General features: G+C 43.5%; 1 protein-coding gene across 2 annotated transcripts in view; it reads right to left on the bottom strand.

The window, feature by feature from the left end:
• Nucleotides 1–382: 382 nt before the first annotated feature.
• P4ha1 (prolyl 4-hydroxylase subunit alpha 1) overlaps nt 383–17,264 on the bottom strand; it is a 52,552-nt gene continuing 35,670 nt past the window's right edge. For both annotated transcript variants that reach the window (XM_021173714.2, XM_021173713.2), the window contains exons 10-15: nt 12,080–12,179; nt 8,621–8,674; nt 6,606–6,671; nt 4,617–4,685; nt 4,126–4,222; nt 383–2,634 (exon numbers count right to left, since the gene is read on the bottom strand). In XM_021173714.2, the coding sequence (XP_021029373.1) occupies nt 2,564–2,634; nt 4,126–4,222; nt 4,617–4,685; nt 6,606–6,671; nt 8,621–8,674; nt 12,080–12,179 (457 nt within the window). In that variant the 3' untranslated portion in view covers nt 383–2,563. The remainder of the gene's footprint in view (nt 2,635–4,125; nt 4,223–4,616; nt 4,686–6,605; nt 6,672–8,620; nt 8,675–12,079; nt 12,180–17,264) is intronic.

The raw sequence follows: 17,264 nt of genomic DNA, 5'->3' as shown, positions 1-17,264 counted from the left end.
CAGGACTAATGGTACTACAATCACAAACATGGATGTAAAGATTTCCTTGCTTTCAATCTGGAGGACTTATAAAAAGAATTAGGATGTAATACAATTATTTAAATTATCAAACGTAACCTTGTGAGTTTGGAGCAGACTGAAGGTTGACCTTGGGCATGCTCGACTCTACTTCTCTTTATATGTGTTTAGGGGCTGGAAAGATGGCTTGGCTCTTGCTGTTCTTACAGATGACTAGAGTTCATTTGCCAGCATCGATGTAATGGTTAACAGCCAACTCTAAGGGGCCCCAGAGAATCTGATGTCTGCTTCTGATAGCCAAGGGCTCCAAACTTGCATGAGGTACACATACATACATGCAGACAAAACAGTTGTACATAGAAAGTAAATCTGAAGTCAAAGAGTGTATTGAGATCACAGTAAATGTATTACATTGCTGTGCAACACACCCAGTAAATGCTAACCCCAAGTATCTCATCTCGGCTCAGGCACCATCGGCTCCTCTAGGGATCTCGTGTAAGTGGGCTCGTCCATGTTGAGCGGGGTGAATTGGCTGTGGCTATTTTTCTAATGCACATGCCATCGTTTCTCCACTCACCTGTTTCTCAACATAGGTGGCTTCCTCTTTACGGTGATTACAAATAATCCTGTTATGAGCACTGGTATAAACATTCCACCCCGTCTTCATTTCATACTCAGAAACTGATGATAGGAAGTCGAATTGTGAGGAACTTTTCCATAATAACAGATCTCACACATTCTAGGCAACTTTACTGTCCTGATAGGACCCTGGGTTAACACTGCTGATCTCCTTAAAGGCCCAGAGGTGGAGTGTTTCTTCACGTGTTTATAGGCCATTGCTGGTTTCAACAAAGTCCCCACTTTCTCATCAGGACTCAGGATACAGGCAGGCTGATGCATATGTTAGCTTCCTAACTTACAAGCTACTTGCTAACACCTTGTGACAGAACTGTTTTTTCGCCTTGAAATCCCCATTTCACTTGTAAAATCTGTTGCGTTCATGTTAGCTAGAACACAGGGTTTTGGTAGTGGGAATGGAAGCCAGGGACTCACACTGGTGCTCTGACTAAGCTATAAAAGAACTTGTTTTGCCTGTTTTTGAGATGGGATCTCTCTATGTAGCCCTGGCTGACCCAGAACTCACTATGTAGGTCAGGCTGTCTTTGAACTCAGAGAGATTCTGCTGCTGCTGCCTCCTAAGTGCTAGGACCAAAGATATGGGCCCACCATTTCCAGCCTGTTTGTTTTTTAAAACAGTTTGGTTATAAAATCAGTTTAAATTGCTGAACTTAATCTTTGATATTTTTTGCTAAAATCCTTGTGATGGACACAGCTCATTTTAATATCTACTTTCCCAGAGAATTAAAATGAGCTGGAGCCCCGTGTAAAGAATTCCTTCATATTCATCAAGTGCAGGGCCTCAAGACCACGTTCCTGCTTCTGACTAAGAGAAACTGCAAGTGTCTTTACTGTAACAACTCATACCAAAGCGTCACCGTCTTGGGACAAATGCTCCGAAGCTTATCCCAAGGAAGCCTGTTCTGGGTGACGAATGTTTAACCATGAATAGTAAATCTAAGCTCTATGCAGTAAAGAAGTAAATTAGAATGGGCCTGGGAGTAGCACTCAATTCTTACATTTGGATTTAAACATGAAAATACCACACAGAGACTGTTTTAAAAAAAAAAAAGATTTAAGATCATAAATAGGTCATTGTTATCATAACACATTTCAGAATGGAAAAAACAAACATCTTGGCTTCTTATAAAACATTTCTTTTTAAAAATCAACTCCCTCAGTACAAGGACCTGTCCATTTTCTAACTCCCCGTCTCCTAAGGCACAGAATTTAATCAGAATGCCGACACCAGCGCCTGCTGCAGCGGATCGGCACTTGGAACAGTCTCGGACAACCAGCAGTCACTGAGGGAAAGGGCGAAGTCTGAGCATCCGGTTGGGGGGCCAGTTCTGCAGGACTTTTTGAACAAAGTAATTTTCTCAGACTGGCTGAATTCACCGTGGTGAGGAGGGGGATTTGATAAAAAGAGTTTAAGTAATAGGATCTCTGCAGGTGGAATAGCAGACCTGACTGGGCCCTAGTTAGTTACCAGTGCTCAGCAGTCCACACAGCGGAAGAGCAGCGCACGGGCGTCTGCATGCCTGCCGTCTGTATGACCACAGGCATCTGCTCGCCTGCCACACAGCCTCGCCTGCTCCACCAGCTCCTGATATGTGGTGAAATCTACTCCTGAATGCTTTTTAAAAAAAATTAACCAAAAGCTCTTTTAAACACAAGATTAGGTTCCTCATTTTAAATGTCCTGTATCCTGTGATAAGTGAACCATAAGTTTTACATAGTGTGGTGATTGAGCTAATTAAAAAAAAAAATCCACAAAATAAGTGATTGTCCACAGATGAGACACGAGGATGAGGCTCATGACCCTATTAATCATGGAGTGTTAGTCAGCTGTAAACGTCTGAGAGTTATAATCAGCGATCGTGCCTGGTGCGTTAGAGGACAACAGGAGCCAAGGGAAGCCTGGTTGTCATTCCAATTCTGACAGGGTGCACGGCCTTCGAAATTCTTGTCCACGTTCATGGAGCCATTTGTTGGATACTGTGAGAGGGAAAAAAGAATGTTCTTCTGATCCAAAAGCTTGCCTACAGCAGTTTCAACACAGATGAAAAGTTTAAGATTAAAAGCCAGACCTAGGTAGATGCTGCATACACTGGACAATGTTGGAAACATAAGAGCCATACGCGCACACCTAGTGAGGCTTACAGTGAGCTACAGGAGGTGCTAAGAGCCAGTGTGGACAGCGCGTTGACCTCTTCCAAGCCCTCCCTCCAAACCCAAAGGCAGAAAGGAAGACAACTCCTCTTTTGGAAAGGGTCCCAGACATCTTTGCTATCACATATTCATACTCTTGTCTTGGATTCATGATGTTTGGGTTTCCAGACAGAGTTAGAGAAATTGTATAGCTATGGCTGTCTTGGAATTCACTCTGTAGACCAGGCTATTCTTGCATTCCTTGACTTGATCAACATATCTGAACAAGGTTCCTACACTCATTATCATCACCTCTCTGGTACCCAATCTTTATTCATCAACTGGTCAATTTTTCTTCTATTTTTGAGCCAAGACTTTTTGCTGCTGTTTACGACTAGACCTCTTGTTGCCCATGCATACAACAGAGCAGAGTCTCTAAATCTGTTTTCCCTGTCTGCTGTCCTCAATGCGTCCCAACATTTCATAAGCATCATAATCAGCCAGGGAATTCTAAGTCCTTGCTGAACAGGCCTCTTTACAGTGGTTATGTGATAACCTCTAGACATACAGATTGTGAGCATCTGAAATGTGGCACTGATACACTGAAACTCGTACACTGGGTTAACATACATTAAACCTGTTTGTTTTTTTGAGACAGGGTTTCTCTGTATAGCCCTGGCTGTCCTGGAACTCACTTTGTAGACCAGGCTGGCCTCGAACTCAGAAATCCACCTGCCTCTGCCTCCCGAGTGCTGGAATTAAAGGCATGCGCCACCATGCCCAGCTTAAACCTGTTTCTTTCTCAATTTTAGTTGTTAATGAGTCAATCCTATGCCTGTATGGTCTGCAAAGGGGGGGGGGCTCTTAAATTCTGCACTAAAGCCAGGGGCCTTTACCAAATCTATCCTGGCACTTAACATTCCTTTAAAAATAACTGTTGTGTGCTGAGGAAACAAAAATTAACCTAAGGCTTAGGAAGGTTCCCTCTCCCTCTCCTCTTCCACCTTGGTCAGCAGGCTGCACTGGGCCATATTCTGACTAACCCAGTAGGACACAGTCTCCAACTGTAACCTTTCAAGGGGAAATACTAACTTTCCAACTAATGCTTCTCGCAGAATCAGCTGGAGAAGGAGCATGCACCTGCGAAACAATCTCACTGAACCGCTCATCTATGAGACGTAAATTTATATTCAGATCAGAGACAGGCTTGGCTGAACCTCACACAATGTGAATCCATGCTGGCAAATCCATGGGAGAAAGCTTTCTGTTTTAAGGTACAGGTTCTAGTAGTTTCAAAGTGAAATGACTCATTTCTCTGAGAATAGAGGAACTACTTACCCCATTTGTTTCCAACTAGCACGGGACAGGCTGCATGCCGTGTACTGTAATCTCCTTCCCCACTGGCAAACAGATTATACCAGAAGACAGCAGTGCCCTGTGGAGAACAGTCAGTGTCATCACTCAGTGAAATGCCAGCTTTCCACTTTCCGCGGTACTTACACTTGCCTGTTCCCTCTATAGTAGTATATGCTAAGACAGCAGTGCCCTGTGGAGAACAGTCAGTGTCATCACTCAGTGAAATGCCAGCTTTCCACTTTCCGCGGTACTTACACTTGCCTGTCCCCTCTATAGTAGTACATGCTGCTCTCTAACTCTGTGGGTCCATCCCTTTCAGATGTTTTCTTGACCATATGGAAGTTAAGACCATAACGTTGGCCCAACCTTTACTTGGGGATGGATGTCGTTTGAAAATGTAGCGCATTGCCTGAGCCACTAACTGTAGGTACAGCTCTAACTCAGGAGAAAAAGGCTCAACAAACCATACTCACTTTTTTGGGCCAAACACTGGCTCCCACTTCAGGAAAAACAGTAGCTCCTCCAGCAGACACATCGCTCATCTACAAGAGAAACGAGGGTAGAAACCCTGAGAGGTGGAGCAGATGCTGAATGGACACTGGAGGCTTGCTTAGGTATGGCTGGGTTGTTTGGTTTAACATGCTATACAGTTTAGACGCATGCACCCAAGTTACTAACGACAGAGGAAGATGGAGCTAGAATTGGGCAGTCGCCTTTATAACTCGGAAAAGAAACATCTTAAAGTAAATAATGAGGTAATGAGAAGTGCACGTAAGCATTTTCAAGTTGAATGTCCTCTCTAGAAGGCAGAACTCAGGTTTCACTTGCTGACAATCTTCAGTGTACGGAATAAGTCCTCACTAATAGTTGGCACTCAGTAAATATCTGCTTACATAAAGTTTCTCTCTGTTGTACGTTACGTGTGTGTAAAGGGCAGAGACTGACAGCAGGCGTCTCCTCTCAATTACTGTCCACCTCATTTTGTGACACAGGGTTTCCTGCTCAGTCAGACCTCTCACCAGGAGCTCACTACTCAGCTAGGCTGGCTGGCCAGCAAACCTCAGGCATTCTCCTGTCTGCCTTCCCAGTACAGGGAATAAAGATGTATACCACCAGGCCTGGCTTTTTGTTGAGGGCTGAAAATCTAAATTTAGGGCCTCGTGTTTTGTTCAATACTTTAATGACTGAGCCATTTCCAATCCTTCTCTAGAGAAAATTTAAACGAAGAAAAAAACAAAAACAAAACCAAAAAACAACCCACCCAGATTAAAGAATTATATATAGTTATCATAAAGTTGACCTAGAATGAAAATACAAACCTAAATTAACAGAAAAAACAGCACACACTAAGGAACCTCAACCGCACCACAATGTGAAGATTTTTAACCATAAAATCAGAAAATATCAAACAAAGCCCAACTATGTATTGTATCATAAAGCCACCTCTAAAACAAGTACTTTAAGTTGTTAAAACTCTATGCCACCATGCCCTTCTAAAGCATATTTTAAAAATAAGGGTCACACCACTAACAAAGTGTAGTTTCCCAATGTAATACATTCTGACTGCATGGGATTTTGAGCTCCACCTGCTCTGGAGCCCATTTCAAGTGGTGCAGCCCACATTCACTCCCCTCGAAGCTGGGAGGGGCTGAAGACGGAGCTCAGAGGAAGCATAAACACTCTAGCAGGTGCGACTTAAAAACACCTTGGGAAGGACACTCGGGACTCCTAAAGACGGGCTGTAAAAATGCCATGCCATGTACAATTTTCTTTCTGAGAGGCTTACTACTCCCCAGGCTGTGAGGATGTCTAGCCACACAGACTGGCTGGGACTGTACAGACGGTGGCCACAGAGCCCCATCTGCATACGCCTTCCAGAAGATCCTAGTGCATAAGTGTGTGAGAGAGCTGAACAGGGTGTTAACCCCATTAACATCTCTGCTATAGGAGGAAATAATGACTATTACTTAAAGCCACCCAGAACACACAGGAGACCTCTGGTTTGATGTACCGCTTCTCCCTCTCCCCACAGAGTGTGGAAAAGTTTTGGGGTAATTTGTCATGTAATAGAAAAGTGAAACAAATATTAAGTTAATTTTGGAGTTGTTCTTGTAGGAAGAGTGTTTGCTTAATGTACTTTAGGCCCTGAGTTTAATCAAACCCAAACCTTCCTGCATGCTAAAGGAAGCATAGAGCCCCAGCCCCAGCCCCAGCCCCAGCCCCAGCCCCAGCCCCAGCCCCAGCCCCAGCCCCAGCCCCAGCCCTTTTTGTATTTTGACACCCAGGCTAGCTGGGAACTCATGATGTAGTCAGATGACTCCAGACCATCTCCCTCAAAGGTACTTGGATAATAAAAACTTAAGAATGCTAAACAGGACCCACTCCAAACCAACTTCATAAAGTATGCCCGAATAAGTGAGCCCTGCAACTAAATCCAAAACAAACATTTAGCTGTTACTTACATAGAACAACCACGTGGCAATCCTATTTCCTGTCCCAAGCTCTCTAAAGGCATCCGGCTCATCTTTCTGTGGATAAAACAGTGAATGGTATAAATTCAGTAATGTGAACACTCCAGGGGCACAGCAGTAGTAAGTGGAAGGACACACCCCAAATGCTGCCTGTGCCCGCCAGTGTGCTGTGTCCCACTAGTCTTTCAAGGGCTCAATCCAGCACATATACATGCAAAATCATCAGAGAACACAAACTCTACATCTGTTTTCTGACTGAATAATAGTGTGTTCTCCTGTCTAATGGTGCTAGCGGAAGGATGTGAGAAGGGTGTGTGGGGTAACAACCACTACAGGGAGCCTTGTGACAGTGATAGACCTTGGGCACCATAGGATTACATAAGGTCACCTTATACCAGAAGTGCAGAGCCATTTGACAAGTAAGCAGAACTGGTGACATCACAGTGCGTGCCATGAATATGCACATGGCACACTGCAGACTGGGGCTGTGCGTGTTGGGAGAGGTTCACGGGGGTGCCCTGTACTCTCATTTGCTACTTATAGGAATCAATGATTATCTCAAAGCTAAGATAATGTTGTAAATTTGTAATGGGACTTTTAACCAGATATCATCAAAACCCTGACTTCAGTATCAGAGAGTAAGTGGAGAAGAGACAAAACTGCAGCTTCTGCAAGATCCCACAGGAAAAGAACATGGGGATCTAAGATAAAGCCAGGAGAGTTGTTCCGGGACTGGACGCCTGCTTCTCCCCTGGAGAGCACAGGAGGTGGAGTCTGTGAATCTCACAGCACAGTATTAGTGTTAGAAGCTTACGATTGTGGTAAGACCTGGTTAAGTGAGATTTAATAATGACACACTTTAATGGAGTCTCATGATCTCTCAGCTCCTGGACTCCAGTTTGCTTCTCACTCTTAAATGAGTTCTTGTAAGTATTTCACACCTATTGCTCAATAATTCACTTCACTTGTCTTTTATCTTAAAAACAAACAAACAAACAAACCCCCCCTATATCCTTTAAATTCTAAATGTTAACATTTTCCTATTTAGAACTTCCCTTTGCTATTTTGTCATTTTTGTCGATTTTGTTACAGGTGACACACACAGTATGCAAGCAACTCAGGGCACGCTGTGGCTGCCGAGTTCTTCTCAGCCTACCTTAGGTACTGTCGGTTTTTAAATCTGCAGGGAGAATGAAGCCTGCTTTTGTCACACTGAGGAACATTTCCACCCTGAGCAGCTTTGACCTTTGTCAGGAGGCTGGGTCTGTGCTTTAAAACTCCCAGAGAGTAGCTCCTGTCAGTCCGCCCTTCCCCAACTGACTGTAATCTGACTAGAGGCCAGTCCTCTCTCAGAGCTGGCACCCGAAAGCTCTAGGTGCTGCCAGCAGTGTGTCTTCCTGCCTCATCCCCAGCCGACAGCTGTCCAGGCTTCAGTGTGCCTGCGGGAAATAACCTTTATGCTCCTCCAGGCTCAACAATGCATTGAACTGAAAGTCTTAAAAGCCTTTTATGAGGGGTTTTGTTGTTGTTCTCTGCTGAGAAGGCTTTTTAGGATCTCCTGTCATACCTGTCAATCAGGCAATGTGGTTTTATACTAAGACAGAATCAGCAAAGATCCTCCTCCTGACCACACCCACTCACACTCCTCCTCCATCTGCCTCGCTGGGCCCTGACTTGTGGGCTTTGCATGCTCAGTATCTGCTCTCTCACGGGGCTCCTTGTCTTTCAGCCTCCCCCAGGTAGTGCACCCTGCTCCTGTCCCTGCTGCAGCTGGACAGCCCATTACTGCTCAGGGATCAATGTACTGCCCACAGCCCCGCAGCTGTCCGTGTTTCCTTCTGTACCTGAACTTAAGCTTCATCTCTCACTGAAAAACCTCATTACAGCTGCTCCCGCCCCACTCACGCCCAATCAAGCCTTCTGTCTTAAACACGTGTCATGAAGACTTCGTCTTTAAACATGGAGTCCCTAACCTAAGTGAGTTAATTACTCTTTCTTTCACTTACCCTTGCAAAGTCAAAATGGGGCTCATACTGTCCTCCAACTCCATAATTTGCTACCTGAAGGAAAGAAGAGAGAAGACTAAGAAGTACTAATATTACCACTCAAGGATGCAGAGTTTCCACAGCATGAATGAGGTTCTGAGTCCAACCCCTAGTACCTTAGGATCCTCCATCCTAAGAATATAGCTTATATAGCTAAGTAAACTATAAATTCTTTTTAAAAGTTTGTATGTTATAAGCCTTCATGAGTGTATATTTGTATGTGCATCATGTGTGCTGGAACCTGTGGAGGCAAGAAGTGGGTACTAGGTCCCCCAGAAATGGAATCACAGAAGGTGTGAGCTACACTGTGGGTGTTGAAAACTGAACCTGGGTCCCTTGGAAGAGCAGCTATGCCGTTAACTACGCAGCCATCTCTCTAACCCAGTGCACTTAACAAAAATACATTTTCCTTTACATAATTTTTCTCACTTAAGGTTAAAGGGGGAAAAGTCCAAACCGATGTAATCACTCCTGCTGTGGGTCCTAAGAGCATCAGTTACCATGGTGCCCCAGTGAAGGGGCAGAAGAGGCAACGGAAGCATTCAGTCTAAGTCCATGTCACAGCTGAAACACAATATACAGTGAGAATGATACTGTCTTTAACAAAATAAACTGCTGGGAAATAGAAGACAACTAAGGCGCTGTCAAGTGTGACACTGTGTGCTCTGTTACCTTGTACAAGCACTTGGATCCTCTAGGAAGTAGAAATGTAACAATTCTAGGAGGTTGTAAAAGTAGGGTAAACTAGGCTAGGGGAGAAAAAGACATCAAAACGATGTTTAAGCTGGGTTGTAGTGGTGTACACCTTTAATGCCAGCATTCGGGAAACAGCGGCAGGTAGATCTCTAAGTTTAAGGCCTGCCTGGTCTACAGATTTGAGTTCAGGACAGCCAGTGCCACACAGAGAAACCCTGCGTGGAAAAATCAAAATGAAATCAACCAACCAACCAAAAACCAGATAAACACCAAGGCAGATTATCACAGAATAAAAGGCAATGTAAGCCACTCCTTCATACCGGCCGCCTGCTCGAGGCACACAGACCTCAGTGCCATGGCTGAGTGTCAGCTCAGCTGCTGTGCTATGAACCAGCTTGCTGCTGGTTCTCATTTAACAACTTGGCAGTGAAAGCTACACCTCAGGATCATGCAGACAGCAAGGCCTACAGTGTGGCACCTCCTTGTCTCCTGTGATAAATCTGTGTGACAGTCTACAAGAGATGACAGAACAGTAGTACAAGAGTGTAGAAATGAAACTCATAGTGTGTGCGTGCAGGGACAGATGTGAAAGAACCATGCTCACTGCCATCTGACAGCCTCTAGGCAAGCATCTTGGGGACCGCATGACGGCAGATTAATGAAAAGGAGAACACGTGTGTGTGTGTGTGTGTGTATGTGTGTGTGTGTGTGTGTGTGTGTATGTGTGTGTGTGTGTGTGTGTGTGTGTGTGATCACCACAGGAGTCCTCAGGAGTCCTCCTCAGAGCACTGAAAGGACAAAGGGGAAAACCCAAACTCAGAAGTATGACGTGGTACAAGGAGCACCCTGGCCCACTCTAAAACTGTGACAAGGGAAAAAAGGACACTCAAACTATTAATGTTTTTCAACTAAAAGTACAATACTTAGTTCTCCAATGAGAGCAGGGGGAGATTTCTATAAATGGTACTAGGGCAATTGACATCCAGTTGGAAGTAACGAAACTGGACCCCACCTCCCTCACAATACCACATGTAAGACATCATCCAAAATGGACCTAAGACTTGAATGTAAGTAATAACAGAATTCTTTAGGGCCAAGGGCAGAGTGTATGGTCACATGTGTAAGACCTGAGGTTTAGTTCCTAGCACATGGAGAAAGAGAACTGAAGCTATTACTACTATAGGAAATACAGCTGACTGTGGATTAGGTAATGGCTTCTTAAATACCTAAAGGCAAGGCAACAGAAAGTGACACAGCAAACTGCATCAGTAGGTAAGAAGTCATGGGGTAGAGGGCTCAGGGGTAAGAGTGCTTGCTGCCCAGGTGTGAGGATCTGAGTTCCTGGCATCCATGTGTTTAAGAGCAGGGCACAGCTGTGCCCACGTGTAAGGCCAGCACTAGGGAGGGAGAAAGGCTCACTGGGGCTCACTGAGATCCTGTCTCAAGGAAAGAAGGCAGGAGTGACAGAGCACGACACCCAACACCTTCGTCTCACTTCCCCTGGGTGCAAATACATGAACCAAACACACAGATTAAAACCTGTGCTAATGAACACCCCTGAGAAAATGAGGACAGGTCACAGAGTGGGATTTAAAATCTATAAGACGTTTATCTGATAAAGGACTAGTATCCAGAATATATAAAGACCACAAATTAACAGAACAACAGAAATGACTAATAAGCCCATCAGGAACATGCAAGTGAGCCCAGGAAGCAGCAGCCCCAGCTCCTGCCAGGCTGCACGAACCCTGGAGAAGAAGGTGTTGTCAAGGAGACACAACTGGGACCTGCATGTGCTGCTGCTGCACCCGCTAAGGAAAACTGTTGAAAGCTCTTCAAATGTTAAGTGCAGGACGATCACGCGACTCCACTCTCATTCGTAACACACGGAACTTCCATGTTTGCTCCTACAAAACCTCGCACGCAGAATCATCCACAGCAGCAAAGCAGAAGGTACCCAGTACCCACCAACTAATGAGCAGCCAGATGAGAATCCACAGAGCACAGAGGACTGTGCCGTGAAAAGGAAGGAAGTGGAGTACACGCTTCGACCTCAGTAAACCTTGCCAACATGGTGTTTAGTGAAAGGAACCTTACAGACAAGCCACATACTAAACAACCCCTATAAAAATATCCAGAATAAGTCCATCCATAGGAGCACAAAGTAGCTAGTGGTTGCCAGAGGCTTAGGAAGGGGACTAGGAAGTTACTGCTCAGGGCGTGCGTGCAGTTTCTTGCTAGTGTGATGGAGACGTCTGGAATTAAAGCCTGGTGATGAGGTCACAACCAGGTAACCACATGTAAACCAAGGCAAACCGTATGGTATATGGTTAAAGAACACCTTTAAAAAGCCAAATTTCACTCCAGACATTCAACAAGTAGACTGAGTCTAGAAATTAACAAGAAAAATTAGGGACTAGTGGGATGGCTGGGTGTAAAGGTATGTGCCACCAAACACAGCATATACATACGTATGCATGCACACAGGATATAATAAAAATATAAATAATTTGAAATTTTAAGAGTATACTTAGTAGTAAGCTTAGTAGCATGCCTCTTCCATTTCCAGTTTCTGCAGTTGATTATTATGTCCTTCGCATGCTTGGGCTTACAGGGTCACTTGTGTCCGTAGGGATTATTTAGGTCAGCACTTCCTGTTCAGTGCCAGCAAGTCTAAAGGGCCTCCTGGAGACGTGGGAGTAACTTAAGACACTGGCTGCTTACCTGTAACTCCTCGGCTGTAGAAACATCCAGTCCTGTGAGATCTTGTATTCTCATATTAATTCGAGATACCACAGGGTCTTCGTAGCCAGACAGCCAAGCACTAGGACAAGAAAAGGTTGGTTTTAGGGCTACTGCTTCATTAGATAAAACCCAATACCTACCACTTACAAAGTGGCACAGAGAACACTGAACATTTTAAATACCACACAGGACAGTGTGCATGCCAAGGTTGCTCCTGGTAACCTTCCTTCCCCTCAGAGTTTCATTACTGTGTGGCCCAGGCTGAACTCCAGCTTGCCTTGCTTCAGTCTCCCAAGTGCTAAGGTAACCGGTTTGCACTACATCGCACCGCACGACTTCTACCTGGTCTGCTTGACTGATAAGAATTTTACTAATTCAGTTAGAGGAAAGAAACTAACATCCCATGTTTCTGTGAAACATTGCATTAACATTGTTCATGCAAATTCATGTATTATTTGCTTATGTAAGTTATACACATGCATTGCTGACTGGACAGTGAAATGGGGCAAATGTTAAACATGGTTACTCTATCACCAGCAATTCTATTTCTGTTTAGATACGCAAGGAAAATTAAATCATGAGAAGCAGAAATGTTCACAGCAATGTTATTAACAGCCAAAAAGTAACAACCTTAATGTCCATCAATTTATGATCAGACTCATTACAAATATCTAAAACCACAGATTAGTTAATGGGATGTATGCAAAAAATGCTTAAGGAGTCTGTGGATGATGTGCCCTAGCACACAGGAGACAGAGACTGTATTCTAGGACAGACAAGCTGGTTAAGTAGACTAGCCAACCTGGTGGACTCCTAGTTCAGGAAAATAAAATAAAATAAAATAAAATAAAGAAAAGAGAATGAGATAGATTCCTGACATCAACCTGTGGTTTCCACACGAACACATTCATACATGTGACCACAGATATATATATATACATATGCACAAATGCTACTATATTAAAATGTCTGGAATTAAATGATAATTGGCCAACTCAAAGGACTAAGAACACGTGAAATCCACCCTTTAGAACAGTGAATTGACAGCTGTGGGTACATGCTTTCAATCCTAGGATCTGGGAAGTTGAGTTAGGATTGGGAATTTAAAGCCTCCCTGAACCACAGACGAAAACCCTGTCTGAAAAAAAAAAAAAAAAACTTGATAAAACTTAAAAATGTAAAAACAAGCTGGGCGGTGGTGGCACACGCCTTTAATCCTAGCACTTGGGAGGCAGAGGCAGGCAGATTTCTGAGTTCGAGGCCAGCCTGGTCTACAAAGTGAGTTCCAGGACAGCCAGGGCAACACAGAGAAACCCTGTCTTGAAAAAATAAAAAACAAAAACGAACAAACAAACAAACAAAAAACCAAGAAAGCAAAAAATGTAAAAATAAGGCAGGAGAGCAGCTCAGCAGTTAAGAGCAGTGGCCACCTCTCCAGAGGACCTGGGCTTGGTTCCCGGCACCCATATTGTGGCTCACAACAGTCTGTAACTCCAGTTCCAGGGTATCTGATGCCTTCTTCTGACCTCTGCTGGCACCAGACTTAACATACATTTATGCATATACATTTAGGCAAACACTCATATACATAAAGTAAAAATAACATTTAAAAATCTTTGAAAAGAGTGAACTTTATGACTTGGCAGCTGTACTTCACATTAATAAAGGCTCAGCAGATGGCCTTATCTGGCATCAGTCGGAGGGGAGCCCCTTGGTCCTGGAGGCTTCATGTCCCAGCGGTGAGTGGGTGGGGGAGCACCTTCATAGAGGCAAAGGGGAGGGGGAATGGGATAGAGAATGTGGAGGGGAAACCGGGAAGGGGAAGGGGGGGAATAACATTTGAAATGTAAACAAATAAAATAACCGTTAATTAATTAATTAATTTTTAAAAAGGTTCCTCCAATGTAAGCCCCAGGTAAACCTCAGAACTTACGTGGACCATTTCAAATGTGCCCTTCGTTTGCTTCTGTTCGTCAACATTTCCTTCCCTCACATCTCACTAAGCTTGGACTCTACAGTCTACTGTATTAGCAGTGCTCTCACTAAAAACCTAAACTGTCCAGGAAAAACCCATAATCCTACATCATTTTTCTATCCTTTTTCATTATATTTCATTTTGCAGTGCTGAGGATGAAGCCTAGGGCCTTTCAAATGCTAGGTAAATATTTAACACTGAGGGCATACACCGCCCCTAGTTTATTTACACTCGTCACAAAGTAAGTCACGTGTGCTCTGAATGGTGAGTCTGTGCTTTCCTAACTTGAATTTATTACTCAAAAACAGAAACTGACTTCTACTTCCTCATGGCCAGAGACTTTTAAATGCCTATTCATTGTCACTTTGAGGCAGGATCTTATGTGGCCTAGGCTGGCCTTGAACTCACTATGTCTTGAACTCCAAATCCTCTTGCGTCTACCTACCTGTTTTGGTAATTCTATATATACCATATCTCTCATTAAAAGTTAAATAGCCAAGTAGCTTCCTTTTGGATTCATAAAAGGCCTCATACTTTCAATTAGTGTGTTACATTTTTTAAAGCAAAATTCTTTTATTTTAAATAATCTTGACTTTTCTTTTAACGTATATCTTAAAAGCATCACAGATAAGTTGGCTGAAGAACATCCTCACTTAGCTTGTAGAGAGCAAGCAGGTGAAGTTGGGGCAGCTTGGGGGACAGTTAACAGACCTCCGTGGAAGATGTAAGTAATACAATCAAATCCTACCACAACACAGATGTGAAAACTAACATGTCACAATTAGCTATTATAAACCAATAGACTGTCCCTTTGCAAAGGGACATGATAATTCTGGGCTTAAAGTACTAGTTCCCAAGAGCATCATTTCCAATTTTTAATAATTCTTTTAGGTGCTGGACGTAAGCAACGACTAATTAGTAGTAGACTTATATAGTCTTGGTAGGATAATTAAGCAATAATACTATGTATCTGTCTACTTTGACTCTCTTCCTTTGAAAAACCATGTTCAACCCATTAGAGGGCAGTATTGTTACACATTAGGGCAGTTTTAAACACTCTGAAATCAGTAAAAATTCTGGCACTCTGGCTGGGAGTGGCGGGCACACCTTTGGTCCTAGCGCTCCTTAGGCAGAACCAGGAGGACCTCCGTGAGTTGGGAATAAGTATGGTCCACACAGCGAGTGCCATAACTACATAGAGACTACACATACCCACCACCACAGCCAGCCTAAACTTTCATTTTAAACAGTAGCAAACTTCCATGTATGCTTTGCCAAAGAAAATTCCATTTGTTGGATGCTGAAATCTTTTTTCCTTTTACAGAAAATAACATCACTTAGAAATGTCTTAAAATACAGATTAAATTCCTTTTTGGAATCTTAAAAATGCAGATGTTGCTAGAACAAAAGGGATTATTATATTAACATCAAAACACCCACATTTTTTCTATGAAGCATTTTTATCGTAACTTATAAGGGAGACAAAATACCAGTTTATTTAATAATTTATCACTTCAAAATTTAATATAAATTTCAAAATTCAGGTTTTCACAACTATGCCCAGTGCCTCATACCTGTGCTAGGGTAGTCCCAAGTATTACGGAAGCAGAGGCAGGAGGATTACAAATTCAAGGCAAACTATGCATGAGAAACTTAGTAAGACCCTGTCCCCTAAATGAGAGCCAGGGACATGGCACAGTTGGTTGTTTAGCACACAAAGACATTGGCTCACCACAAAGAAAACTCGATTCCTACTGGTGACACATCTGCCTCTACCCATTTATTCATCAGTGAAGTTCCTCCTCTAATACTGTGTTAAAATATACTCAATGTTTCCAGTAGGGGCTTCTTTAATAGCTAAGGCCTCCCCTCTCTCTCTCTCTGAGCATATTTTTAGTTTGATACAAGTTTCTTTAAAAATAAATATTAAAGTCATTGAAATATAAAATCTATTTCTCTTTAGTCTGTTTAAAACACACCACTCTTTGCCAAGAATTTATTCTTGGCCATTAAATGCTACTGGCTGCAAGCCTTCTGCTGCCTCTTAGGATGTATAGCGTCAAGTCTGACTATGTCTTTCTCAGTAAACCCGAGAAAGCTACTTTTCAGGGTTATGAAACTAGGGTACTTAAAAGTTAGTCCGAAACTGCTTAGCTATAAGAAAACAAACAGTTGGGGATCACTTTCAACACAATTTATTTACAGCTGGTGAGTCCAGTGATGTATTTGGCTGAGTATTCCTTCTTCACATTTATTTTATAAACAAGAAAGCTTTCAAAAATGCAATCTGAAACATTTCACTCATGAAAGTTGTTTTTATTCTTTAACGTTAAAGCAGAGCTACACCGCTTCTCCTCCCTCCCCTCCTTTTGGGTGGCAGGGGTTTTCGTCTAAGCGTCTAAGCATCCTAGAAGCAGGAGAACTACTACCAAAATGTCAAACCTAGGCCCAAGTCTCTGAACTATGGAAAAGGCTTTGTGGGGGTGCTCTGCAGACCAGGCTGGCCTCTGACGCAGAGAAAGCTGCCTGCCTCTGCTTCTTGAATGTGTGCACCATTACACTAGCTTACCAACTGTCCTCCGATCATATATGCACGGCATGCTGCATGTGTGTAACCACATACGTATACATGCATGCACATAAACATGGGCATATGCCCATGTACACATAAATAAAATATAACCTAAAACATTTTTAAAAAATGGGCACAAGGCTTGGAACTCTCACACCATTCCCCCTCCCTGAACCCTGCACTTGCATTTTCACTGACCTCAGTGGTTCTCAACACGGGGAGAGGGGAGAGAGGGGAGGGGAGGGGAGGGGAGAGGGGAGAAGGAAAGAGGGGGAGAGGAGGAGGGAGGTGGTAGTAGGTACTTGTCCTATCAAGGCACAGCAAGCAACTTAACTTTCCCTACGCCTTCTTCCAGTTGTGACATGTAGTGAGTGCTGTTAACCTTGCTCAAAGAGCCGCCACCAACACAGAATGACCTGATTCAAAATATCAATTGTCAACCATAGTGGCACTTGCCAATAGGCAAATGCTAAAGAGGATACAGCAGGATGATCAAGTCACATGCTAACTTGGGCTACACCTTAGACCTTAGACAGGGAACATATTTCAGTGGTACAGTGCTTGCCCAGCTAGAAGCCCTAGGTTCAACGCCCAGTACTACAAAGTAACCCCCCCCC

The sequence above is a fragment of the Mus caroli genome, chromosome 10 (assembly GCF_900094665.2).
Source record: "Mus caroli chromosome 10, CAROLI_EIJ_v1.1, whole genome shotgun sequence".
NCBI lineage: Eukaryota > Metazoa > Chordata > Mammalia > Rodentia > Muridae > Mus > Mus caroli.
The sequence above is the reverse complement of the archived record's forward strand: the minus strand, read 5'-3'. Positions and strand labels throughout refer to the sequence as shown.